Consider the following 26,197-nt stretch of genomic DNA (forward strand, 5'->3'; position numbering starts at 1 on the left):
AAATATTAAGCTCATTAAAGTTACAAAAGTTCAGTGAGTGATTTTCTTTTTCTTTTGTTCTTTGATCAACATTAATGGTGGCAGTGAGTAGAGGCTGTCAATGCACTGATTCAATAGACAGAGGCCTACTGTTTTACTTTCTCAGCCGTTTAAAGGGGTCATATAATGGTACATGCACTTTTACAAGTTGATTGTACTGAAATGTGTGTTGGCAGTGCCTGTACACAACCATCATAAAATGATAAAAATCCATCCAGTGTTTTTTTTTTAATCTTCTTATGTTTCCTCCTGTCTCAAATCAAGCTGTTCGATATTGTGACGTCACAATATCGACGCCCCTCCCACAATGGTTGATTGACAACAGCGTTTCAACACAGACCCGCCCTCGCGCCCTCGTGAGCAAGCTGTCAATCATAGCACGCGCCGACGCGCGTTCATTGTTGATAGCTGGAGTGCTGAGTAGAATGGCGTCTAATGGTTGTGGTGTTCTGTTCTTGGGTGTAATAACGAACACAGCAATCATATTGATGATGTTTCTAAAACCGTACAGCTGAAGACGCAGTGGCTGAGTTTTGTTTTCGAAGGGAATATTCCCCATGATCAACGTCAATGCTGTCATGTTTGCGCAAATCATTTCACCAGACTGCTTTACAAACGAGGGTCAGTATAAAGCTGGATTTGAAGCTGCTTCTGAAAAAAGGATCAGTACCAACTATTCGTGTTCCTGCTGAACCTCCAGAAGAACAAGTGAGTGTAACATTTTATTGACCTTTATATTAATCTTTAATCTTTGCAAATAGCTTGCACGCTTCACGATGAATGTGGCTATTTTTACACTCGGGGTACATTATGGCATGTTTTCTATGTATGACGTTTTCAATATAATTCATAATCCCACGTTTATAATGAACGACGCGTTATTGTGTTACAAACGGTGTACGCACAGAACAGAGGGGCGGGGTAAGCAAAGCTCATTATCATTTAAAGACGTATGCACTGAAACGGCGTGCTGAAAACAGAGCTGTTCTCTTACGAGAGGTTCTCTCGTATTGCGTAAGTAGCTTACGCATCGGGAAAGTCTTCTTTCTTCGAGATCTGAAGCCAAAAAATTATCCTTAATTTTGTATTCATTGTCAACGCAGTGCAGCAGCCGACAGACCTAGGCAGGCTGTATAAGCGTGCTCATTGGCTGCTCGGCTGCAACTGCTTAAGCCTATCGGTGAGCGCTCTGAACGCGGCAACCAATGAGGGCGCTTCGCGCCCTCCACACCCTTCTAACCGTCAGAATGGGCGTGGCCAGCGTGTATATATTCAGCGCTCACAGGCTAAAATTCTGATTTTCTTGTCTTCAGCGACGCTCTTCGCATCGCTGGATCTTGAGAGCCGCCGCCGTTGAAACCAGCGACCAGCAAGCTTAGGACAGCGCCTGAGGAAGCCGGCCGTCTTCGCCGCCTTCAGCCATCCGTGCCTGCTACGCTATCCGGCGACATATCCTTTACATTATTACTGTTTCTGTGTGTACTCTAAAAGAGCACGAGGCGTTTTTGTAAAAACGCCTCGTTTTTGCGGCTCGTGCCGCGCCCCGCTCAGCAACGGAGACCGCCACCTCTCTGCGCTCTCCGCCTGGGCCGCGGGCATGCCGCCACCGCACTCTCCGAGTGCGAAGAGCTTTCAATGTCGACCCTGCGGGCTCGACTTGAAGCTTTCGACCAAGCTGTCGCTCCGCCTGTCCCTGCCGGGCCGCGCAATAAGAAGCGCCGCTCACAGCGACCACCGGAGACTGTTGTGACTGAGGAGCTCGCCGGAACCTCTCCCTCGAGCTCTCTCTCGCCCTCTCCCTCCCGGCCGCTCAACCGCCGGCTCTCGCCCGCGCCGCCGCCGCGTCAGGAGATGAGGCGAATGTGATAGATACCCGTACTCTCCCTCTGTTCGAGCCGTGCAACTTCGCCGCTCACAAGGGATGGCAGAAGCGGACGGTCTCGGAGCGAGTTTCCTCTCCCTCTGTTCGAGCCGCGCAAACTGAGCCGCTCACGAGGGATGGCAGAAGCGGACGGTCTCGGAGCGAGTTTCCTCTCCCTCTGTTCGAGCCGTGCAATACGCCGCTCATGAGGGATGGCAGGAGCGGACGGTCTCGGAGCGAGTTTCCTCTCCCTCTGTTCGAGCCGCGCAAACTGAGCCGCTCACGAGGGATGGCAGGAGCGGACGGTCTCGGAGCGAGTTTCCTCTCCCTCTGTTCGAGCCGCGCAAACTGCGCCGCTCACAAGGGATGGCAGGAGCGGACGGTCTTGGAGCTCTCTTTACGTTACAAGAAAGCTACTCCGTCCTCGCGCGTCACTCACCGGTGAAAGGGGGACAGAGTGTTTTCGTCCCGCCGTGGCCTGGACTATAACCTCCATTTCTCAGTCCCCTCTTAAGTCAGGCGACTGGAATTGTTACCATTGCAGTATACGAGCCTGTTATAAATACACGCTCGCCTGCAAGCAAACGCCGTCACAAGACATGATGACGCTAACCGAGTACTAATGTATTCTCCCCTGTGGCTCAGTGGCGGAATCCTAGACTGTCAAGCTAGAGACCGGGGTTCGATCCCCGCTCTCGCGGCAGTTAAAGTTTATGCTGTTCGCTTCTCCGAGCTCGCGGCCAGTTTTTCTTACATACAGAAAACAAGCCCGCTCTCTCCCTCGTTGGGCCGCGCAGATTGCGCCGTTCAAGGGATGACAAAGCGGACGGTCACGAGCAGCGTTCAGCGTGCGCGCCTCACTCACCGGCGAAAAGAGAAGAGAGTGTGTTAGTCTCGCTACGGCTGGACAACCGCCAATCCTCACACACTTCTCAGTCCCCTCTTAAGTTCAGGCGACTGGAAATATTACTATTGCAGTAAACGAGCCTGTTTTAAACACACGCACGCCTGCAAACAAACGCCGACGCGACACATGAGGTCGCGCTTACTGAAAGCTTATGTGTTTTCCCCTGTGGCTCAGTGGCAGAATCATACGCTTTCATGCGAGAGACCCGCGTTCGAGCCCAGCTCTCGGGGAAAATAAAATTTATGCTGCTTGCTTCTCCGAGCTCGCGGCCAGTCTTTCTTACTTACAGAAAGCGAACCCGCCTCTCGCACCACACCTTCTCAGGGTGCTCGAGTATTTTTGAGCGTCTAAACACGAGAGAAGAAAAGACGGTTAAATCCCGCAGCCCTGCGGCTGGACCACCGTCGAAGCTTAACGCTCTGTCAGTCCCCGTTGCCACGGCTACTGCAGCTGTTTACCCCGCAGTCAACGAGCCGGTATCTACCCGCTCGCCTGCGCGCATCCGCCGTTCTCACGGCAACCCAGAAAAATTTCAAAAGAGCATATGTCTGGTTGCACGGCTGACGCCGTATGTGTTTCTAGTACAGTGAATGTGCCCACGTTCTGTGCTCACCCCTGTACACAAGCACTATACATCCCGTGTCTCTCACAGAGCCCACTCCCATGAAGCAGGCAAAAGCCGCTTTAGTGCCTCACAGAGCATGGGCTTCCGGCGGTATCCGCATCAGAGTGACTCAGAGCTGCGTTTCAGCTCTGAAGCCCTGGTTAGCGGCCGACTGGTACCAGCGGGGAGTGACAATGGGAGCTATCTCACACCGCAAAGTTATCTCGACGGACGCTTCCACCTCAGGCTGGGGCGCTCTGTTCGAGGGCAAACCGGCTTTTGGCCTGTGGTCAGACCGGGAAAAATGCCTCCACATAAACTGTTTGGAGATGATAGCGGTCGAGAACGCGCTCAGGCGCTTCCTCCCATTCATACAGGATCACCATGTGCTAGTCCACTCGGACGACATGTCCGTGGTATCCTATGTGAACCGACAGGGCGGTGTCAGATCCAGGAACCTGTGCAGGCTGACAGAACGCCTCCTCGTGTGGGCTTACCGCTCGCTGCGCTCGCTGAGAGCCGCGCACGTGCCGGGCCACCTGAATGTCGGTCCAGACAGACTGTCCAGGGACAACATTCCCCCGGGAGAATGGTCTCTGCACCCCCAGACAGTCCAGTTTCTCTGGCGCCTATTCGGCAGAGCGGAAATCGACCTCTTTGCGTCGAAAGACAATGCTCAATGCCCGAAGTTTTATTCGAAGAGCGAGGACGCGCTGTCCCAGCCTCCCGCTGTATGCTTTTCCTCCGATCTCCCTGTTGCCACAGGTCATTTCGAGGATCAGAGAAACGCACCACTCAGTGCTGCTTATAGCCCCGCGTTGGGAAAACCAAACTTGGTACCCAGAGCTAGTGAGGCTGTCGCACTCACCCCCATGGCCGATCCCGGTGAGAAAGGATCTCCTCTCCCAAGCCGCTGGATCGATCTGGCATCCCCATCCAGAGCGCTGGTCGCTGCATGCATGGGCGATCAACGGATACCCGTTGACCTGTCAGAAGGGGTCGTGAACACGATCACGCAGTCTAGAGCCCCCTCCACGAGACGGCTCTACGCGTCTAAATGGTCAGTGTTTTCTAAATGGTGCGCTACTCAAAACCTGGATCCGCGCGCATGCGGGGTCCCGCGGGTGCTCTCCTTCCTGCAAGAGCTGTTGGAAAAGGGCAGATCCCCTTTCACGCTCAAAGTATATGTGGCCGCTATTACAGCGTTCGCTGAGACGACGCTCAGCCGGGCAATGGGAAGGAATGAGCTCATTATCCGCTTCCTCAGAGGAGCTAGACGGATGAACCCCCCGCGGCCCCCCTCGGTTCCCTCGTGGGATCTGTCCTTGGTCCTGGCGGCCCTAAAGGCTTTTCCCTTTGAACCACTTGAATCCGCGGATCTAAAGTATCTGTCGCTTAAAACCGTTTTTCTGATAGCTCTGTCTTCAGTCAAACGAGTGGGTGATTGATTGGCACGCGCTATCTGTTAGCCCTGCATGTCTCGAGTTCGGGCCGAATGACTCGAAAGTCATTCTCAGACCGAGACACGGTTACATCCCCAAAGCGATTGGAACTCCGTTTAGGGCACAAGTTATTTCCCTCTCGGCTCTGCCAGCATCCGATAGTGGGGACAGTGATAACCTCCTATGCCCTGTCCGGGTGCTGAGAGTTTACATCACGCGCTCCGCCGCTTTCAGGCGTTCAGAGCAGCTCTTTGTTTCCTTCGGCGGACGCACCAAGGGTCTTGCCGCCTCGAAACAGAGCTTGTCCAGGTGGATAGCGGACGCGATAGCAGCAGCTTATGCCTCCAAACACATGCAGTGCCCTCTGGGCATCAGAGCCCATTCCACTAGAGGCATGGCCTCGTCGTGGGCCTGGTCCAGCGGAATTTCTATCCACGACATTTGTATGGCGGCGGGCTGGGCCTCCCCGTCTACATTCGTGAGGTTTTATAACCTGGAAGTTCCTGCCCTACAGGCAAAAATATTGTCGGTATAAGTGACATGTATGCTCTGCCCAGCTCCCGTGTGCAGACTACGTTCATATGCTGGCGCTATTCTGGTAACTACTCAGGGTGAAGTGTTTGACTCAGACCGGCTGATCCGTTCTGTTTCCTATTTCCCGTTACGCGCTGTTATCGGTGCCGGCCCGCGCTGCTGGCCGCCCGCATTTATTTCTGCCGCACGGGAATTTTTCTCTTCATGTGAGACCGACTATGTCGTTTTCTCCTACCCTTATGAGTGCTTATGTACTATATGGGCTCGCTCCGCCGGCCCTACTGTTTGTACTGCTATGTTTATAGACCGGCCGCGCCGCTCTATTTCATATGCTGCATGAAGTGCATGTACTACGCTAGCCCGTCTCTCCGACCGGCCACATTTCCCAGCAGAGTGTTTTCCCCGGTTCCCCTGGGATTCATGGGCTGGATGCTCGGCGCACACGGCGTTGACAAAGGGTTCCCGATGCGTAAGCTACTTACGCAATACGAGAGAACCTCTCGTAAGAGAACGTACTCGGTTACTAACGTAACCTCGGTTCTCTCTAGAAGAGGGAACGAGTATTGCGTAACCTGCCGTGTCGCGCCACGAGCTTTTGCGCTTCAGACTGCGAAAACCAGAATTTTAGCCTGTGAGCGCTGAATATATACACGCTGGCCACGCCCATTCTGACGGTTAGAAGGGTGTGGAGGGCGCGAAGCGCCCTCATTGGTTGCCGCGTTCAGAGCGCTCACCGATAGGCTTAAGCAGTTGCAGCCGAGCAGCCAATGAGCACGCTTATACAGCCTGCCTAGGTCTGTCGGCTGCTGCACTGCGTTGACAATGAATACAAAATTAAGGATAATTTTTTGGCTTCAGATCTCGAAGAAAGAAGACTTTCCCGATGCGTAAGCTACTTACGCAATACTCGTTCCCTCTTCTAGAGAGAACCGAGGTTACGTTAGTAACCGAGTACGTTTTTGACCAGGTAAAATTAGTGTTTTCTTACAATACTAATGAGAATTTTTAATTAAAGTATATTACAAACTTTTAATTTAGACCCTAAAGAATCATATTAGCTTGCACAAAAATGACATTATATGACCCCTTTAAAGACAAAACCGACTGTGTTTAGAGAGATATTTTGAACTTGAAAAAAAGTGGTTGACCACGGCTTTCCGTGGTTGAAACAAAAATTCTTCTGTTTATTCATGTTTATTTGATGCTATAAATCAACTAGAAGGATAATTGTGTGATATAACTGTGTGTAGGCTATTTGTCCGTGCACTATGTGAGAGGCGGCTCTTTGGCGCAGCACATAAAACAGCACGCATGCAGAAGTGTTCTCTTGCATCTTGCGCTTAAAGAATACTATCAAGAAGAATCGATTTTCTATTCCTAACCCTTCTAACTACTATAAAAAATATTTAATTCATGCTATAAATATGTGTATAACTATAGGGTTATGTGAAATATATTTGTAATTTTTTGACGATTATCGTCTGGAAACAGACTGTTATAATCGATACTGCGATACTTGCGAGACATCGTCTATATACGATAATATCGTCATATCGCCCAGCCCTATCGTTATAGCTGTGGTGTGAACTCTGCTATTCTTTAATATTGAGAACGAATTTTAGAAATATATCTTTATCGTTAACATCCTTGGTGTGAACAGGCCTTTAGTCATGGACACGCTGTTCAGGCAACTATCGCTTTGGAGATGCAAGACATCATGAAATGTAGACAAATTCATGTGTGTTTGTTTGTAAAAGACTGTTCAGAAGCAAAAAGAATCCAGGCAGCAGACCTTGTGTGGCAGGGGCCTCCAGACCCCCCCAGCGCTGACTGTGTCTTTTCTTCAGGGTGATGTCGATTCGGGACGGAGTAAAGGCATAGCTGGACTGATCTGGCTGGATTAGATTCCTGAAACATCAGCAGATGGAACCAATGAAGAAACCCTCAGAAACGCACTCTTGACTATTAGTGGATCGAAGGAGATTAGGATGCCCATCAGACAATCTTACCTGAGTTTAACCTGCCATTTAAAGACAGTGTTTGGTCCGCAATCCGGATGAAGGCGCAAAAAGTTGGGATCACTGTGGACAGTTTCAATAATTAATGGAAACGTAAGAGTTACTCATGAGGAAACTCTTGTGTGCGGATGAATCTCTCACCTGGTCTGGAAGATAAGAGTAAAGTCTTGTTCCCTGAACAGCACCCTGGAGGTCTGCCGGCAAATTTCTTTCAAGTAGACGTTAACAACCATCAAGTCTGTCCCTTTCTCATACGAGTCATTCTTCACAAACTTCAAGTTCACCATTGGCTCCGGACCTTAGCACACATCAGTCATGAGGGAGAAAAAAAGGTTCAAAGGTTTTGAGTCAAGAGGATTGTTTTTTTTATGTTTTTGAAAAATTATGTGTCACAGTATATTACAAATGTTCTTAACTGACCTCCTGTATCCTCCTCATGGCTCCCTCCATGTGGCTCCTCCTTGGACTTGTCTCTCTTCTCCTCTGAGCAGCTCTTCTGAGGAGACTCTGGTCTCTTTGAGGATGTTGAAACAGGCTCTCCAGACCCTGAATCATGAGATGGAAGCATTTTAGGGATCTGGGTATCAGCCTGTGGCTTCTTTTCCTCTGTCTCATCTGATGCTATCTTTTCAGAGCTTGTTTGCACGGGAGAAGAACAACTCTCCTGCTGCGTCACCTTCGGCTCACACACGGAGGAAGCAACCTTGCTATCATCTGCTTCAACCTGTAAAAAAACACAAAAGACAGACCACAGGATGTGAGAGATTCTTTCCACCATTCTGTTTCCTGCTGATTATTTTCATTTTTGAGTGAAGTCTCACCTGAGCACTGCTTTTTGGCCTCCTGTCCACTCCTTTTTCTACCTGCGATGCCTGGCATGCTTGACCTTTGACCTGCATCTGAGCCCTGTTGTCGTTTGCATTGCTAGATGAAGAGGCACCACTGCTTACAGCTGATGTGTGTGTCTTGCCATTAACTGCTTGTTTGGATTTAGACTCCTTTGAGGAGCAGGGAGCTAGAGGGGGCTCCTTTGTGTTTCTAGAGGGTCGTGTGGTGCGCTTTGCGCTGGGCTCATTAATCGGGTCTGCTTTATCGCTTGATTTAATCTCTGCCGCCTTCACGCCTGTGCTCTCAGTGAGCTCCACCTGTTTGCCTTTCATCCCTCGTTTCAACCCTCGGTCGGGTTTACCTCGTTTTTGCTCAGCAGAAGTCACTGGGGGCATTTTTTCAATGGTTTCGCCAGATTTTTCAGATCGCCCTGTGGTTGACTGCTGGTGGTTGCTGCCATTCTCTGTAAGGATGTTCACCGCTTCAGTCTTTTTCTTGCTCTGTTTAATGGGGGAACATGAATAAATAAAGCTTATCTGAGGAATCTCAGACTAGGAAAACATTCATGAATGCTCAAAGCTGCATGTGTGCATGGCCACACAGTTCTGACACTGCTCTTTCAGACCAATTGGAAATCGCCCTCAAAAGGGACGTCTAAATAGACTAATAAAGAAATTGCATTGGATTAGTCAAGTTTAGTTTTAAAAATGTACAGAATTTCTTTGTAAGGAATGGCAGCTGTATATGCCCAACAAAAACCTATGTTAAATTAGTGGGAAGTGTTAAAAAAAAAAAAAAAAGGAGATGGTCAACAAGAGAAAAAGAGTGAGCAGGTGTTCTTACAGCGAAGGTGGGCCAGGTGTTGAGGGGGATCTTCTTGTGCATGACAAGCTGCAGAACATTTGTTTTCTCCTTATAAAGCAATTTACTGCAGGAGGCTTCAATCTCTTCGTGGAGATGACAGCTCCATTCACGGCCATCTGAGAACACACAAACATCACAGTACATACACTACTGGTCAAAAGTTTGGAGTTGGTAGGATGTTTTTGAAAGATTTCTCTTAGGCTTTTCATTTATTTGATCAGAAACACAGTAAAAACAGTGATATTGTGAAATATTATTACAATTTAAAATAACTTTTCTGTTTTAATATATTTTAAAATGTAATTTATTCCTGTGATGTAAAGCGTCATTACTCCAATCTTCAGTGTCACATGATCCTTCAGAAATCATTCTAATATGCTGCTTTGTTGCTCAAGAGACATTTCTTATTATTATCAATGTTAATATAACAGTTGTGCTGCTTACTATTTTTGTGGAAACTTTGTTTTTCAGAATTCTTTAATAAATAGAAAGTTCAAAAGGGCAGCATTTATTTGAAATATAATTTTGTAGCATTACAAATGTAACTTTTGAACAATTTACTGAATAAAAGTATTAATTTCCCTCAATGAAAAATAGAAAAACTTTTTTTTTTTTTGATTTATTTATTTAAAAGGGACAACGCACATTAATCAACATGAGGACGAAGTCCAAAATGTAAATGTGCCAGATTTAGCCATACAGGCTAATTTTCATCTGCAGTCCCTAGCAGGTTGATGGTTAAGAGAAAACAATAAAAACACTACAACAATACAATAAATACATATCAATAAGAAAGCCTTAGATAAAAATAAGTAAGAATAACACTACTATTCGCGATCTGGACAACTGGCAGGTTAATCAAAAAACAAAAAAAAAAAGTATCATACACAGTATCATACACAATAGACACAGATCAAAGTGTATAGACACACATTTGAATACATCAACAACATATATGCACACACAGAGACACCACTATAACGATAAATGCAAACATATTATTCTGTATTATGGCAGCATATTTGATTTGACAATAACCAATGTTTTATGGATTTGGAGAATGATTTAATAGATGTGTTGTTCCTTAGTTCTGTGGGTATAGTATTCCATGTATGAGCTGCTCGAAAAGAGAAAGCTGACTGTCCAAAACTACTTTTTCTACATGGTATTTTACAATCCCCTCTTGTAGACGCTCTAGTAGATGCGTTTAGATTTTGTTGAATGAATTTATTGAGCGGAGGGGGGGCCATACCATGAAAAATTTTATATACAAGATATCAGAAAACTTAATCATGTTTTCCCAATTTAACAGATCATATTTAATTAAAATTTTACAATGGTGATATGAATTTAACTTTTTATCCAACGTTTTCAAGGCTCGTTTATAAAGTATTTCAACTGGTCGTAATGTGATTCGACCTGTCTGTGTCCAACTGGTAAGACAGTAATTCATATGTGATAAAATCATAGCATTAATGTATAACATTGAGGCCTGTGTAGTTAAATTATTCCTAATGTGTCTGAAATTTGCCAAATTAAATTTGATTCTATTTATGACCTTTTTCACCTGTGTTTTAAATGAAAGACGTGAATCTATTATTATTCCCAAATATTTGAGCTCTTGGACCACTGGAAGTCTTTTCCCTGCTACTTTGACATCTGGGTCTAGATCTCTGTTTGCAGATTTCGAAAAAAAACATACACACTGTTTTATCAGTATTAAGGTGAAGACACGAATTTGCTAACCAATTGGAGATATTGATCAATGCAGCTGATAGCTCTTTTGCAGCTTGCCTCTTGTTTGCAGCATGTAGATATATGACAGTGTCATCAGCATACATCTGGCAGATGACAGTAGGTGGACAGACCTCAGGTAGATCATTGATGTATAAACTGAATAACAGGGGACCCAAAATGGAACCTTGGGGTACTCCCAAATTAATGTCAGTTATTTGGGAGATGTTATTATCCACACGAACACATTGTTTTCTGTCTGTAACATATGATTTTATCCATTTAATAACATCTGATGAAAAAATTAATTTTGATAACTTATTAATTAGAACGTCATGATTAACCAAATCAAAAGCTTTTTTTAAATCAAGAAAAACAGCTCCGACCACCCCACCCTTCTCCAGTTTAGCCTTTATATTTTCCAACAGAAAGACATTAGCCGTTTCCGTAGAATGATATTTTCTAAATCCAAATTGCATTGGATGTAATGGGAAGGAACCTGCATTTAAATGCATTGTAATCTGTTCCGATATAAATTTTTCTGCAATTTTGGAGACTGCTGGAAGAATGCTTATCGGTCGATAGTTGCTGATGACACTATGATCACCGGATTTAAATACTGGTGTTATTATTGCAGTTTTCCAAGAACTGGGAAACACTCCTTCATTAATTGACCAATTTATAATTTTCGTAATAGATGGAATGAGTGCCTTTTGAAAAATAGTATACATTACACTCATAACAAAAAAGACAAACATGGACCAAATACGATGGCCACAAGCACACATGCTGTCCTTACCTGGCAGGCGGATGTGGCAGGCGGAATCGGAAAAAGCAGAATCGATATCTTCTACTCTCAGCACCCCAGCATCTCCACAGTTCAGCCTCACAATCACCTCATACGCATTCTGCTTCCAGTCAAGAAACAAATCTACACAGAAAAATGTACATTAATGTAAGGCAGGATCCATTACAAACACATTACTTAATATCACTGAAGAAAACCCGGACTGTAATTAAAAGTATTATTCCATTAGCAGAGGGAAAACACAAGAACCTTAATGTACAGAGAAAACAATGAGCTGCTACAAATTAAAAACAAAAATCAAACCTGATTTCATGATAACGCTGCACAATCTGATAGCCTGTCATAGCAGAAAGCCCAACTCCCTTTCGATTTCAAACTGCACTGTTATTGAGTTTAGCATAGGTGCATGTGAGCCAGCAGGTCAGAGAGAGCAGGAAAGTGCTAGAAAGAGAGCGTGTTTATCGCTAAGGATCAGGCTTCAGGATCAAGTGACAGCTAGTCCCGTCCCTTTACTCTCTCTCACTGTGACACACAGATCTAAAAAGGTCATGAAGACGCCGCAACGCCCCACAGCCGGGTTTCTATTCCATGTGATGTCATCTCCACTCTGCCAGTATCCCATGAGCCTCCCTTACATGTAAGGAACCATCAGTCCATAGACTTCTCCCGTTGTTTGTGTAGGGATGGTGCTCTGAAATATGACATTTCGACAAGAGAAAGACAATGGCGCACCCATATCGAATGCATGTAGAGGCCAATGAGGGAGGAGTGAAGTCTTCTCATGCATGTGCCGGGCAGAGTCACTCCACTGACCTTGACAAAGCACTTCTTTACTGAAGCAGAGACTCACAGGCTTGGATTACAACACTTCAGCACTCAGCTCAGCACAGCACTGCAGAGGCAAAACACTCAGCAGACAGGGCACAGGCTGGCACACTGAGACAAAAAAAAAAGCTAATGTACGTTTATCAAACCTGTAGTCACGTGTCTCAATAACCAATGGTAATCGTAAACTGAACAATTTACCAGTAGATGTCAGTGTCAATGTTTTGATTTTGTATTGTGAAGTACATACGGGTGAACCGGTTATTCAAAAAGAAAAATGTAGGGCAGGGAATTTTTTTAATCCTCAGAACTGGACTTTTTAACTTGCAATTTCAAGTTTATATCTCACAATTCTGAGGAAAAAAAGTCTCTGAGAGAATAGTCAGAATTGTGAGATAAAAAGACAAAATTCAATTCAATTTTTTTTTTATTCTGTGGCAGAAAGAAGCTTCCATAAATGTGCAGCTTAATAATTAGCGCAAAACAATGATGAAAACCATGACTAATAGGCTAAGTCACAATTTAAACAGTATTCATTTTTGAGCCAGCAAAAGTAGAAATAAAAGTAGAAATAAAACTTTCAAAAGTAGAAATAAAATTAGGTCTGGATTACAGCTATCTGAAAGTTAAACAAAAACAATCTGTAACAGTAATAAAGCAATAACAATATATCTCTTGCCTGGTCAACTGAAGTATATTCAACAAAGTCTAAAGCTGCCGCCATATACTTTAAGATTAAGGTTCTCCATGAATGCCAAGGACATGATAACTTTGAAAAGCCATCACTAACTAAACAAATTATTACTTATGGACTTACATAAACAGAGAAAATAAGGCTCATTTAACAGCTGTCAGCAATGTGAAATTATACATATCTGTAAAAACATCTGAGATCACAGCATTCAAAATCCCCTTATTGTTGTAGTTTAACTTTCATTATCACTTTGTTTTGTTCAAAGATAATTACCAAAAGATGATTATCAGAAATGTCAGCCTAAATGAAACTGGATTCACAACATACATACCAACTAAAACATGCATCTAATGCCACACAACAACCAATTCAATAGGCTGGCTATAGAAATAGTGACATAGCTAAATCAATAGGGACTACCATAGCAGAACAATTACGTAAGTTCAGTAAGTTTCACAGAGTTAATGTCTTTTAACTTCCCGTTCCCGGTTCCCTGTTTACCACACTACGCAACATATTGGAATCTTCCCAGCTCTGCAAATGAAAACAGGACAAGGACTAGGCTATACCTTTAATGACTTTAACCTCTAGCTATGGGCCAGACTGCATTTTATAACAGTCAAAAGGACACTGCACCACAGACACTTTCTTTCGGTTCATGTTACATTAGATACCACTGCAGTAAAACAATTATCCCACACTATATTTTTGCCCAAGCATATGATTCAAATAACTGTCTAGGTCCCAACCAATGGCTTAAGTTCCAAGATTAACGCCTGGCAGAACACCACCAAGCGAAAGGACAAATGAAAAAGATAAAATGAATTGACGAATTTCATAAAGAAATTCAGACCTAATTTGAGTGTTTACAAACCATGTCCTCTCCTCACCTTTCTTAGTCTCTGTGCTGTTGGCTGAGGCTGCCCGCTTGGCCTCCTTGCTCTCCTGGTTGACTCTGTCCTTCTGCTTCTTCTTGCTGGTGCTGACCGCTTCGTCAGGTCCTCTCTGACCTCGCCTCCGGCCCGATTCACTGGGTCCTGTACTGCTGCTGGCCATCTTCAGCCACTTGCCGCTAATGGGTCGGCCGTCTCTTACCTCGCTCCCGCTGCCGGAGCTGCTTCCACAGGGATCTGGATCTGAGCTGGGCCGTTTCCTGCCCGGTCCAGCTATCTTGGCGGTGTTTCAAGTGAGAGCACTCCCAGAAGAGAATCAGAGGGAGACTGCAAACAAAAACAACAGCCATGCATGTAAGGGTTAGGTGGTAGGTGTGGGAATCACCAGGGGCCCAACAATACGACATTATCACGATATGATGCAATTAGGACTTGAAACATTTTACAAAATGCTGAGTATTCCAATTAAATATATTTTGCGATTTAATGCCTTTTTTCAACTGCAAACGTCCCAAAAGAAAAACTCTGTCTACATAAGTTTCATCTAATTTTCTCTTTTCCTATTTGTTGAAATGTTAAACAAAGTGTATTTTGAAGTAAAAAAAAAAAAAAAATAATCCATTAAAGTTACGGTAAAAAACTGGCAGCTGTGGTTGCCAGAAATCTACCGTAAAAAAATACGGTAACAACATTTTAGGTTTTACAGACTTGACTTACATTTACAGTAAAAAAACGTATTTCATTATCTGATATAATGTTAATTTACCGATCTATTTAAGTACTTATATCTAGCCTATTTTGTACAATTGTAATACACTGACAACCACCAATCACAGTGGTGATGAGAGTCAAATGATGAATCAAAGCTCATCACAAACAGCTTTTTCACAAGAAAGTTAATATTAATATATAAAAGTTGCAGTGTCATTCACACAAATACTAAACACCATCATAGTAACATTTTAAAATGGAATAATCATTAATTTAACAACATTAAATGTAACATAAAACCCAGATGTACATAACTGATTAGAAAAAAATAAGAAAAACAGACATTTCAACAAAAATATGTCTATTATACAATATTATATTAATTATACAATGACGTCCTTTTTCACTTCCAAAAACTGACTATTAACGGTATTTTACTGTAAAATTACATTAAATGTACGGTTAGATCTATCACAGTTATTCACTGTATAGCCTATCTATAGTATGGAAACTTTCTGTTAACCAATTAACAGTTTTTCACTGTAGCATTTTACGGTCTTTTACAGTTAAAAGCACGATTTTTTTTTTACAGTGTGAGAATATTGTATTGTCACTTATGTTTATTGATTCGAATTGGATTGCCAATATAAAAAAGGAAAAAGTACCTCTTATTTTAATGTCAAATGTTCAAATAAACCTTTTGGATTAGTAAACACTGATTAGTGAATGTTTATTGGAAACCTTCAAACGTCAAGCCACCAACACCGGTTAATGTCAGTGTCCTCACACTTCGATGCCATTATCCCAATATATGGTGAATTTGGCGAAAGAAGATATCTTTGACTTCAGTTATTTTTATATTTCCTTTTGTTTTCCATTTTAGTTGTCATACGAGAAAACTATATCCATGGAAACTCAAGCAGCTTAAACCCCCATAATGATCGCTAATGCCGCGGTTGCTAACCCGACTAGCTTAGCCTGTTCGAGTATATTCCACACTCAAGTTCTGTTTAACTCAAAACATTTCACCAACAAACTGTCACTTAACGTTAACCTTGTTCTAATGCTGCTAAATATCATTTGTATGAAGTGTGATATATCTTAACTGTGTTGTTTGGTTGTTGGAGATGCCGGTTAGCCGTATTGTGTGGAGAGCGAGCTAAATGTCCGTTTAGGAACCGAGGCACGAGGCCTCTCGCGCTGCGCCGACTGCCCAGCTAATAACGCGCTTAGCTTCTACTGAACATGAACACTTCACCCGCAAGGTCGGGTGGTGCGGTATTGTCAAAAGTGTGCATACCAGCAAGAGAAATGAGGGCAGTTTACGATATTTTGATATGACAGCAGTTGTTTATAGTTGAAATCTTACTTTGTTTCGTTGCTGTTCTGAAATGACGAGTCGCAACGGCTTGTCCTTTCTTTCGTCCGCTGAGCCGCAGCGACTCTAGCTTAATTCAGCACCAGGCTTCGAACACGGCTGCGGGCCGCCGATCTCCCCTGAGCCGCATCAGCTCGCCTCTACAACTCAATGCTTCTTTATTTCCAAAATAATCCTAACCAGGACCCATTTTGTGGCGTTAAAACTGAAATCAGGCTGATGTAAATACAAACAAAGACGCAAACCGTTGCCCGTCCTTCACTTTATGAGCCGACCGCAGCTCTGTAACTCACACTTTGTCAGAGAACAAAAACAAACCGGGTAGCGACGGCGATCACGGCAACATGCTCCACACACAACACAAACATACACACACACGGGCCACTTCCGGGCGGCCTGGTCCCTGTGCGCTCACAACCATGCGCAGATGAAAACTATTGTTTTGAACAGAATAAATTCTGTTCTTTTGAATGTACCATTTTAAAAAAAATCAAAAATGCCTCACGGTTTCCTCAAAACCATAAAGCAGCACAACTTATTAGAATGATTTCTGAAGGATCATGTGACACCTCACTTCACACTGTGGCTGCTAATAAGTAATTTTTAATTATTAATAATTAATAATAGTTGTTTTTTCCCTATTTTTTTAATAATAATAATAAATGCAGCCATGATGAGCATAAGATACTTTAAAACAAAAGAAAACATAAAAAAACTCTTATAAATGTATAATGAACTATGTTACATAAATGGTAAAAAAAATTGTATTTTCATATAATTTCTCTCATTTTAAGTATTAAGTAGCCTATCTATTTAGTGCTATTTTATAAAAACAGCACTTGCATTTAATACGTCTGTGATTTGCAAACATGGTTATTTTGTCAACACTAAGATTTTCAGACTGATCAATTTAAACCACCCTGTAGAATTGTTTCACTCTTTGAAGTGAATGCTAGATATTCATAATACATATTTGACACATTATTTTTGTATTGGATGGTGTTCACACGTTTTTGTTTTGTTCCTCGTTTATTAGGGTTACATGTAGAGAACATACAAGAAATCAGATAGGGATATTATTGCTTTTCATTTTTATTAAGTGTTATTGTTTTTTTTATTCTCATAGGGAACAAACATGATGTAAATCAATGTACATCATACACAACCAATGATATGGACAACGTAACTCATTTGACTTCATTTAACAATGTCTTTGTAAGTCCATTGTTACAGTAGTTTCTCTTAGATATTCAGCCTATTATAGAAACTGTTTTCTCAGAAGACAACAAATGTAAAGTGTTTCTCAGAAAATGAGTGTTAATAAAATTCCAAGCAATACCTATTTTAAAAGAAAAAGGGCAAACAATAAATCTATACACTACAACGTCCGTGCCACAATTCAGTGTCTTTTACATTCAAGCAAACTCAGTAACTTCATCATACTGTATACAGTATTTTACAAGCAAATTTCTAAAAAAATAAGTAGAATACTGCTCTGCCTTACAAAAGACATGTGAATATCTGCATTTCATTTAACTCCATAATGAAAATAGGTTAATATAGTGTATTTTGACAGAAGCCCTTCATTAAAACAACATTTGTAGCAGACATCGTGTCTGGTGGCAGTTTGTCATTGTCTTATAGGTTTGCTGGCAAACAGCTTTTGCTGTAGCAACCTGGGAAAAAAAAAATCAAAGGCAGATCCTTTCAGAAAGCAGTGAAAGTTTCAGAGACAGCAGCAGTCCAGCTGATGGGCTTCCTTCCTGTGACGGATTATTGACAGGTGTTGTAGATCTGAATCTGTTTATTGATAGCATTCAGGATTGCCTTCATTTTATCTTCTAGGCCATCCAGCTGTCTGGCTTTGCCTTCCAATACCTTCTGGTTTTCCTCATAGTCCTTTTCAAGCTCTATGGATACAAAACAACCACACAACCAGGTTAAATTTACAAGGAAATAAAACTAATTAAAACAAGAGAACAATATTACTTGTCACCACAAGAGGGCAGATATATATAGGTTGTAGATTTCCATTGTGTCTATCAAAGTTTCACCCAATTGTCATCTGAGATATTCCGATTTCCCTCTATCCTCCATTTGTCTTTGACATATAATGTATTAAGGCACTGTTTTGGAGAATATATATATATATATATATATATATATATATATATATATATATATATATATATATATATATATATATATATATATATATAACTGAACTGTAAGAATAGTCCTCCTCCAGTTCTCTGTGCGTCTCCCACACACTTACCCGCCAGCCTCTGCATTTTATCCTGGGCATCCTTTAGCAGCGCCTTCGCTTCATCTCTCAGGCGCTCTGCTTTCTGCTTAGCGTCCTGCATTGTCTTCGCCTTACTGTCCATCAGGCCCTGAACAGTACGGTACTTATCGGACAGCTCGCCGTCCAGGATCTAAAACAGACGATAAAGTCAATAAATTCTGGTAAACAAAACACTCTATGACAAATAGAAGACTGCCACACACTTCTTTAGCTTCATTGGCCTTGTCCCGGGCCATGGTAGCAGTCTCCTCTGCTCGCGCTGCATCCAGGCTGTTGTTGGCACGTTTGGTCTTTAAGGCCTCAATTTGGCGTCCCAGATCTCCCAGCCTGTCCATAGCATCATTAAGATCTTTCTCACGAGCTGTGGTCTCCGATTGGATCTTTAGAAAGAATGCAAGAACACATATTGTCAAAACCGATCAATTTAGAATTAGAAATTCAAGTTAACCCAATCATTGTTTTACCTGTGCCAGCTGGTTCTGAGTTAAGCCAATGTCATTTCTAGCTTTTTGAATGGCCTTCTCTGCAGCGGCCTGGGCCCTGTTGGCATCGTTCAAGGCCTTTTTCACACTCTCAGCTGTGCTCTTCACTTCCTCTGCCTTATTCCTATAGTGAAAGATATGGATTGCATTCACATTTAAAAGACAAAAACAAATAAACAATACAACCATATGTGCAGATAGTCACCTGGCTTTCTTGGCATCCAGCAGCAGCTGTTCTGCTTTGCGGACGTCATTCTGGGTCTGCTCAAGAATGGCGTCCACATTGGACAGACTCTTGACGCGGTCTTTAATCTCGTCTGCGAGGTTTTGAATCTGCTCGGGGGAAGCAGGGATAGAGAGCTCCAGCACCCGATTGGCCACCGCCTCAATGCTGTCCGGATCTGCCCCCTCCTCTGTAAATATTCAACATGACATATAGACAGTGACCAAAGAGTTAACATTAAAGGCTTTTCAGACAACTCTGGGATAGTACTGAACCTGGGGTTGAGCTCAAAACAATTCAAAGATTTATCAGTTAAGGTTCTATGAGAAAAAAAAAAAAAAAATGTAAGAAAGAGAAAATATACGAAAATGTTTGGAACATTTAGTACAAGTATTAAGCAAACTAGAGTAATCTTCCCTGTCTTAATAGTTTATTTTTTAGTTTTATTCTCTTATTATAATATAATAAAATAAAATATAAGTAATAAGTAAATATTAGTAAGTAAAATTCAGCAGTCTCTATAGATAATTTGTAAACGTGAGTATAAGATGAGTATAAGATTTAAAAAATAATTCAAAAGTATACTATTAAGTGCAAAGCAGAATAAGATGCAGAGAATAATCTGCCATGTATTTTATGTTATTATTTTTGGTCATTTTTTTCTTATTTATATTATATTATATTATATTATATTATATTATATTATATTATATTTAAAAACTCACGCATGAGGAATTCCCGAATTTGTTTGATGAGGTCCCTCAGGTCGTTGTTAGAATTATCCATCTTGCTCTTGGTATCACTAGCTTTTTCCAAAGCTGCCTGGGCTCTGTCCTTAGCTTCCTGAGCCTTGGTCTTAGCATCTGCCACCTTAATAAGACCATCAAGACAACATAAGATGCAGAATAAAGACTGAACACGTTCTGGAGAATGTTAATAAAAGGAATTGTCAGCGCTGAAAACGCTTTAATCATGCTAGTCATTGATCAGTGTCTGTACCTGCTTAAAAAGCTCTTCCACCACTCCCATAGCTTTATCCAACTCTCTTTCTGCGTGCTTGGATCTATCCAGGGCATTGTTGGCCACTGCAACAGCTCCATTGCAATTCAGGCCTCCACAGTGGCGTTTGCCCTCATCATCACGACAGCCAGCTCCACCACAAGGGCTGTCCACACATGGAGCATCACCTGGTGCTCCACATACCTACAACAATAACAAATCAAGAGCTCTAATTTAAACCAATATAAAAATAAATGATCAAATATTATTATTCATAAAAAAAATTATACAATATTGTATACATAAAAATGATTTTATATATTATAAATATATATCTTGCAAAATAATATTTTTTAAATATAAACATACTATACAAATATTTAAATTAACAATCCAGATGTATGTATGTACTGTTATAACTTTAAATTTGAGGTGCCCATCTCAAAGAGCTGCTTACCTTTTCATTGATTTTCTTTATGTCCAGATTCTGAGCTTTTGCATTTAAGTCTGTGAGTGTACGTTTGTTGGCGGCGTTTTTGCGGTTAAAATCGTCTCTCTTTTGGGCGATCAGTCGCTCTGTTTTCTTGCGGGTGTCTGCCGATTGGCTCACTGTGCAGGGAACGTCAGTGGTAGACCTGTTGGCACGATGCTCTGCGTCACGTGACTTGTTGTACGAAGCCCGGATGCTGTCATATGCACCTGAGGAAGGATACCATATATATATATATTAAGAAAAAAATAATTCTCCAATAACGAAGATCAGTCATTGGATTATTCCCTGGGAATTAATAATAAATAAATGCCACTTGGTTTGATATTTCATTATACAATGCAAAGATGTTCAAACATTTGTATGTGTGGCCTAAAATAACACTTTTTGGGGCCACTGTAAGTGCATTTTAGGTACAGTAAGACATCATTAGTGACTTACCCATGAAGTTGGAGTTCTTGAGGATGTCAAGCTGACGGTTAAGCTGATCTGAGTTCAGCTGTAGCTCTTTCGCTTCTCTTTCCAGGGTACTTAATGCATTACTGGCCTCATAGTTACTGTCCTGCACAGCGGTCAGGTCTCCCTCCAGCTGGTTCAGTGTGTCCGTGGTCTCACCAATCTGAGCTCTGGGAGAGGAAAGCAGAAAGAGAGCTGATGAACGGACCAAACTGATCACCATCAAGGGTGTAAACTTTAATTATATTTATGTGAAAGTATGGGTAGCATGTCAAGTCATAGTACTAATTTATAAGTATTTAACAAAAAGAAAACACTTAAATAGTTTCCAAAATGAATTATAAACTTCTAATTTCTTAGCTATTGCTATCAACTGATAGAATCAAAAGACATTTGATAATTATTAAATAATCTAATTTAATCTAATTAATTTCAAACACAATCTAATGTAACTTATTAATTAAAACATAAAGTAAAATTTACTATACTGGGCAATCTTAGTAAGAACAAGTATGCATTTTTAAGGATTTTTAAAAGAAAAATGCATACTAAGAAATTATTTTAAGTGTACAGAATACATTTATGCTATGATGACCAGTAAAATGTTTACTTTGAAGGTTAAATTTTCTCTATTGATTTCAATAGCACTCATAAATAATACTAGTAATATATCCTCTTACTAATAACTGAGTATAGTAATGAAGTAATTTCCCCCTGCCCGCCAACACCCTCAACTAATCTTTCAGGCAATACAACAGAATTTAGGGTCTGCAAATGTGGTGTATCTCCCTCTAACCAAGCAGTACCTGAGATCCTCTATCATGCCCATCAGAGTGGTCACAGCTTCTGCGGTGGCGTTGCGGGCATTAACAATGTCCCGCACCTGCGCCAGCATGTCCTCCAACTCTTTAAATTTTCTCTCGAAGGCTCGAGTTAAGCCGGTAGTGTGGAGCTCCTTGGCTCGATCTGTGAGAGCTTTGGTTCTGGTTGCCAGATCCTGAACGATGCGGTCCCAGTCCCCAAAGCACTGGTGGCAAGGCTTGCAATCAGGGAAGGTGCCAGAGAAGCCACGGGCACATTGATCACAGCGAACGCCTGACACTCCCTGCTGGCACACGCAATGACCGGTCACACGGTTGCACTGAGATGACTCGATGCCACGGGGGTCACAGTCACATGCTGTGGGGGGAGAAGTAACCAAATCAATCGGATTTTGGGAATAATGATTACTTGTGAATCAAAAACTAGATTCTAGAGTTGATGATGAAATGTGTTACAATGTGTTAGCATAGAGTTGATATGGATACAGACTGAATATATAAAATGCTCTGAAAGATCATAGTACCTCGGCATAGTACTCTTGGGTCACCCCAGTGGTTCTCCTGGCAGTCTTTACAGGTCTTTCCTCCAAAGCCAACACGGCACTGGCACTGGCCTGTGAACTATATGAATTTGGGTTCAAAAAAAGGACTAGCTACATTTAAGACTACTCAGGAGTCTAGCAACTTGGAATGGTACCATATCGGTAATCAGAGATTTTTTTATTTATCATTATGGATATACAATTGTTTATACTCAACTATTACTTAAAGTTAACCTTTAATACCATTAATAATTTACTAACACTGTTAAATGTGATCTTTAGCAAATTTTGAAAATGAATATTCAAGCTAATCAGGTCGAACTACTTGGCAAACTGTGTCATGTAATTAATATTCATGAGCCAAGTTTCTCATTCAGTTTCCTATGATAAAATATTATGAATAAATAAATATACAGTACACTACTGTTTAAAAGTTTGTGATTGGTAAGACTTAATATTTTTTGAAAGAAGTCTCTTATGCTCACCAAGGCTGCATTTATTTGTTCAAAAATACAGTAAAACAGCAATATTGTGAAATATTATTACAATTTAAAATGACTGTTTTCTATGTTTATATATTTAAAATGTTATTTACACCCGTGATGGCAAAACTGAAAACTTCAGCAAAACTTCAGCATTATTACTCCAGTCTTCAGAAATCATTCTAATATGCCCAAACTTTTGAACGGTACTGTATAGAAGCCCATTTGCCCTGAGTGTGTGCAGTTTGTGAGTCGAGGGTACCTCATTACAGGCAGATGTGAAGGCATTGTTGGGGTCACAGCCACAGGACTCACAGCCCTGTCCACTTGCCAGGTTCCAGTAGTTGGGAGCGCAGTGATCACAGGTTTGTCCAATAACATGAGGCAGACACTGACACTGTCCTGTGGCACGCTGGCACACACAGTCATCTCGAGACAGACACTGACTGCGCTCCGTGCCCAAGAAGTTGCAAGTGCACTCTGGGTAAATTAAAGTGTTAATATGTTTATTATTGTACTATAATATAGAAAAGTAATTTGAGGCCCAAGTAAACTCACTCCGGCAGTTGCGGCGGGAAGCATCTCCATAGTATCCGCTCTTGCACACGCTGCAGTCCGCTCCTTCAGTGTTGTACAGGCACTTGAGACACTGGCCAGTGCGTTTGTCACATGCCTCAGGATCCGATAGATCGATGTTGTTACTGCAACGACAAGGTTGGCACTGCCCACCGGGCTTAGAGGGGTCACCGTAATAACCAGGAGCACATTCTTCACAACGTGGACCTGGTTGATGGAGAAAGTACAGTTTAGTTGCATCAAGATAGAATTTTTAAATGTTGCATAAAGCATCGGTAAAAAAAGATGAAAAGAAAAACAACTTTAATACACATGAAGGACATTTTTAATGCTGAACTGAATTAAAGATGCATATTTTCTTCAGAATAGCTCAAAAATTGCTCTACAATCTGTCACAAACTAAAACCACAACAGGAAAATCCACAGTCTTCTTGGGATAAAGCACTTTCAGTTTCATGATGTTTTTTTCCATAACCTGTACAATATATATAATAGGATTTCTAAGAAAAACTTATTACATAATTAATGAAAGCAATATTAGGTACACATTTCTAAAGGAAAAGGTGTTAAACCGTGTAGGAAAGAACCAAATGGTTTTTGGTGGCTTAGTGTTAAAATAACTGTAATTCGGGGGATTGTATTAAATTAAGGAAATTATTAATGAAATAAATATTTAAGGGATGGAAGTGCTCTCATACAAAATCATCATGTAAAGCTCTGCTAAGAATACAGTCTAAGAACACATATTACATAAATCAAGTTATGAAAAATGACTCTCCAGAAGATTTTACATTTTAATCTTAATGTCAAATAATATACTCAGTCTGAATACCAGTGTAATAATCTCCTGAAGAGTGATGAGGAACAAAGCATCAGAGTGAAAATTTAAAAGTAAAAGTAAAAGATCTGAAACACTTTGAAGCTCAGTTAGATTAACTGTCATATTAATTCTGTCTGAACAGTATTCATTCACTCTGTTGCTGTTCAAATTTCTTGCAACCAAATGCTACGTAGAGACACACACGCCTGCTTCTCTGACTCAAAAGCTGACAAAGGAACAGTGAACAGAGCAGAATTTATATAAGAGAAGTATTTAGCACAAAAACAAAGAGGATCTCAACTGAATTTTTGTAAAAAGATTTAAACAAATAGTATAATATTATTTTGTATTGCTACAAAAAAGTTCTCACAAAAAATGAAGACTGCACTTTTTTAACCGGTGCCTGTAATTGAACCATCCATTCAAACTGATTCACTGAACTAGATTTCCCAATGCTTAATATGAGAGAGAGAAGATTTTAGGTTAGTGTTTAATTGTTTATTTTTACTATTTATTTTGATCGACTGTAAAGCTAAGCACTGAAAAAGCTTAGTTTAAAAAAAATTACAATCTACATTTAGGCCCTGTTTACACCTGGTATTAAGATGCGTTTTAATCGACTGGATCACAAGTAGACGAGGCAGACACATCCTTGTTTACATCTGGTGTTTTAATCCGTCTCTTTTGTCCACTTTCAACAACTTCTGCCCTGATTTCTTTTTTTCAGATCTTTTTTATCTACTGGACGAAATAAGCTTGCGCAATTAACATATGAACGTGACCAGGGACGAAGGAAAAACACACGGAGAGCAGCAGCTTTCAGCAGCTTTTTCCTGTCTGGCTAGTGCTCTTCCCATAATGTTTGTGCGTTAGGTCAGTAGGCAGAGAGTAGGCGGTCATTTGTGGCTGTTCAAACTTATTTGTCCACATGAGCGTCTAAATGACAAAAGCAATCCGGTCTAATGCATTTTGGACTACCTCTGTCTGGTCGAAAGTGGACAAGCTCAAAATGTTTTACACCTGTATTTAGCTTCGTCCACTTTTGATTCGATCGACTAAAACACATCTTAATATCAGGTGTAAATAGGGCCTTATTTACTCCCCAGCACTGCTAAACTGGGTTGAGAGGGTTCTGCAAATGAACATGCAGGTGTGAAGTGCGTGAGCCATGCGCTAGGGAGGGACGGGATGGAGGTCGGGCAGCAGAGGTGGGGTGGGTCTCCATGGTTACTCACGCTTGAGGACTGCCCCTGCAGAGCGCTTTACAATCCCTGTGTCCAGTTGAGGGGGGACAGGAGATAACACACATGATCACTGCACGTCTGATTAGACTGACAGTGGCCTCTGATTATGACATTTTCTGCATCCTGTCCAGATGCAGATGGACTCAGGGTGTTAAATGGCAAAATAAAGCCCCATTCAAGCACTTATTAATTTGGGAAGTCATACAAGAACTGCATTTTCTTGTTGCATGAATGCAAGAAATGCAACGGCACATGACCCAGACCTCATCTTTATTAATTTTATTCCATCCATCTCTGGGAAGAGAAAAATACAATTCTGGGGTTAAAATACCTGTGTAACCCTGGTTACAGTTGCAGACCACCTGTTGGTTGCGGTTGTCTTGATAACATGAGGCGGCAAAGTGGCGTCCGCTGTTGGGGCCCTCAGGACAGGGGCAGGGGCGACACTGATTTCCTAGACCAAGGGCCGGGTTTCCATAGTAACCATTAGCACACCTGTGACAGGAGGTATCTATTACATTAGCATGAGCAGAGAAACATCAAAGAAAAATCAACGCTTTCACTGTGTGCCTGCAGGCTTTAAAAAATCCTGCTGTTCTCAAATATTTTAAGTGTCC

The 26,197-nt window shown here is 41.7% G+C and overlaps 2 protein-coding genes across 7 annotated transcripts in view; both read right to left on the reverse strand.

The window, feature by feature from the left end:
- Window positions 1-16,569, reverse strand: part of usp19 (ubiquitin specific peptidase 19) — a 37,437-nt gene extending 20,868 nt beyond the window's left edge. For 4 of the 5 annotated variants that reach the window (XM_081385877.1, XM_081385876.1, XM_081385875.1 and 1 more), the window contains exons 1-9: window positions 16,132-16,569; window positions 14,049-14,378; window positions 11,631-11,762; window positions 9,077-9,213; window positions 8,227-8,733; window positions 7,826-8,129; window positions 7,547-7,703; window positions 7,397-7,468; window positions 7,180-7,295 (exon numbers count right to left, since the gene is read on the reverse strand). In XM_081385877.1, coding sequence (XP_081242003.1) covers window positions 7,180-7,295; window positions 7,397-7,468; window positions 7,547-7,703; window positions 7,826-8,129; window positions 8,227-8,733; window positions 9,077-9,213; window positions 11,631-11,762; window positions 14,049-14,214 — 1,591 coding nt within the window. In that variant the 5' untranslated portion in view covers window positions 14,215-14,378; window positions 16,132-16,569. Of the gene's footprint in view, window positions 1-7,179; window positions 7,296-7,396; window positions 7,469-7,546; window positions 7,704-7,825; window positions 8,130-8,226; window positions 8,734-9,076; window positions 9,214-11,630; window positions 11,763-11,942; window positions 12,071-14,048; window positions 14,379-16,131 lie in introns of those variants that run through there. The other variant, XM_081385878.1, reaches the window with a different exon arrangement.
- Window positions 16,570-17,129: 560 nt separating this feature from the next.
- Window positions 17,130-26,197, reverse strand: part of lamb2 (laminin, beta 2 (laminin S)) — a 39,778-nt gene continuing 30,710 nt past the window's right edge. The window contains exons 21-35 of one of the 2 annotated variants that reach the window (XM_081387660.1): window positions 25,912-26,075; window positions 25,572-25,607; window positions 23,499-23,723; window positions 23,203-23,420; window positions 22,441-22,537; window positions 21,902-22,274; window positions 21,081-21,265; window positions 20,607-20,848; window positions 20,150-20,353; window positions 19,876-20,020; window positions 19,133-19,340; window positions 18,910-19,051; window positions 18,649-18,825; window positions 18,416-18,575; window positions 17,130-18,050 (exon numbers count right to left, since the gene is read on the reverse strand). In XM_081387660.1, the coding sequence (XP_081243786.1) occupies window positions 17,914-18,050; window positions 18,416-18,575; window positions 18,649-18,825; window positions 18,910-19,051; window positions 19,133-19,340; window positions 19,876-20,020; window positions 20,150-20,353; window positions 20,607-20,848; window positions 21,081-21,265; window positions 21,902-22,274; window positions 22,441-22,537; window positions 23,203-23,420; window positions 23,499-23,723; window positions 25,572-25,607; window positions 25,912-26,075 (2,713 nt within the window). In that variant the 3' untranslated portion in view covers window positions 17,130-17,913. The remainder of the gene's footprint in view (window positions 18,051-18,415; window positions 18,576-18,648; window positions 18,826-18,909; window positions 19,052-19,132; window positions 19,341-19,875; window positions 20,021-20,149; window positions 20,354-20,606; window positions 20,849-21,080; window positions 21,266-21,901; window positions 22,275-22,440; window positions 22,538-23,202; window positions 23,421-23,498; window positions 23,724-25,571; window positions 25,608-25,911; window positions 26,076-26,197) is intronic. The other variant, XM_081387661.1, reaches the window with a different exon arrangement.

This window comes from Scardinius erythrophthalmus (genome assembly GCF_964197995.2).
Source record: "Scardinius erythrophthalmus genome assembly, chromosome: 15".
NCBI classification, from domain to species: domain Eukaryota; kingdom Metazoa; phylum Chordata; class Actinopteri; order Cypriniformes; family Leuciscidae; genus Scardinius; species Scardinius erythrophthalmus.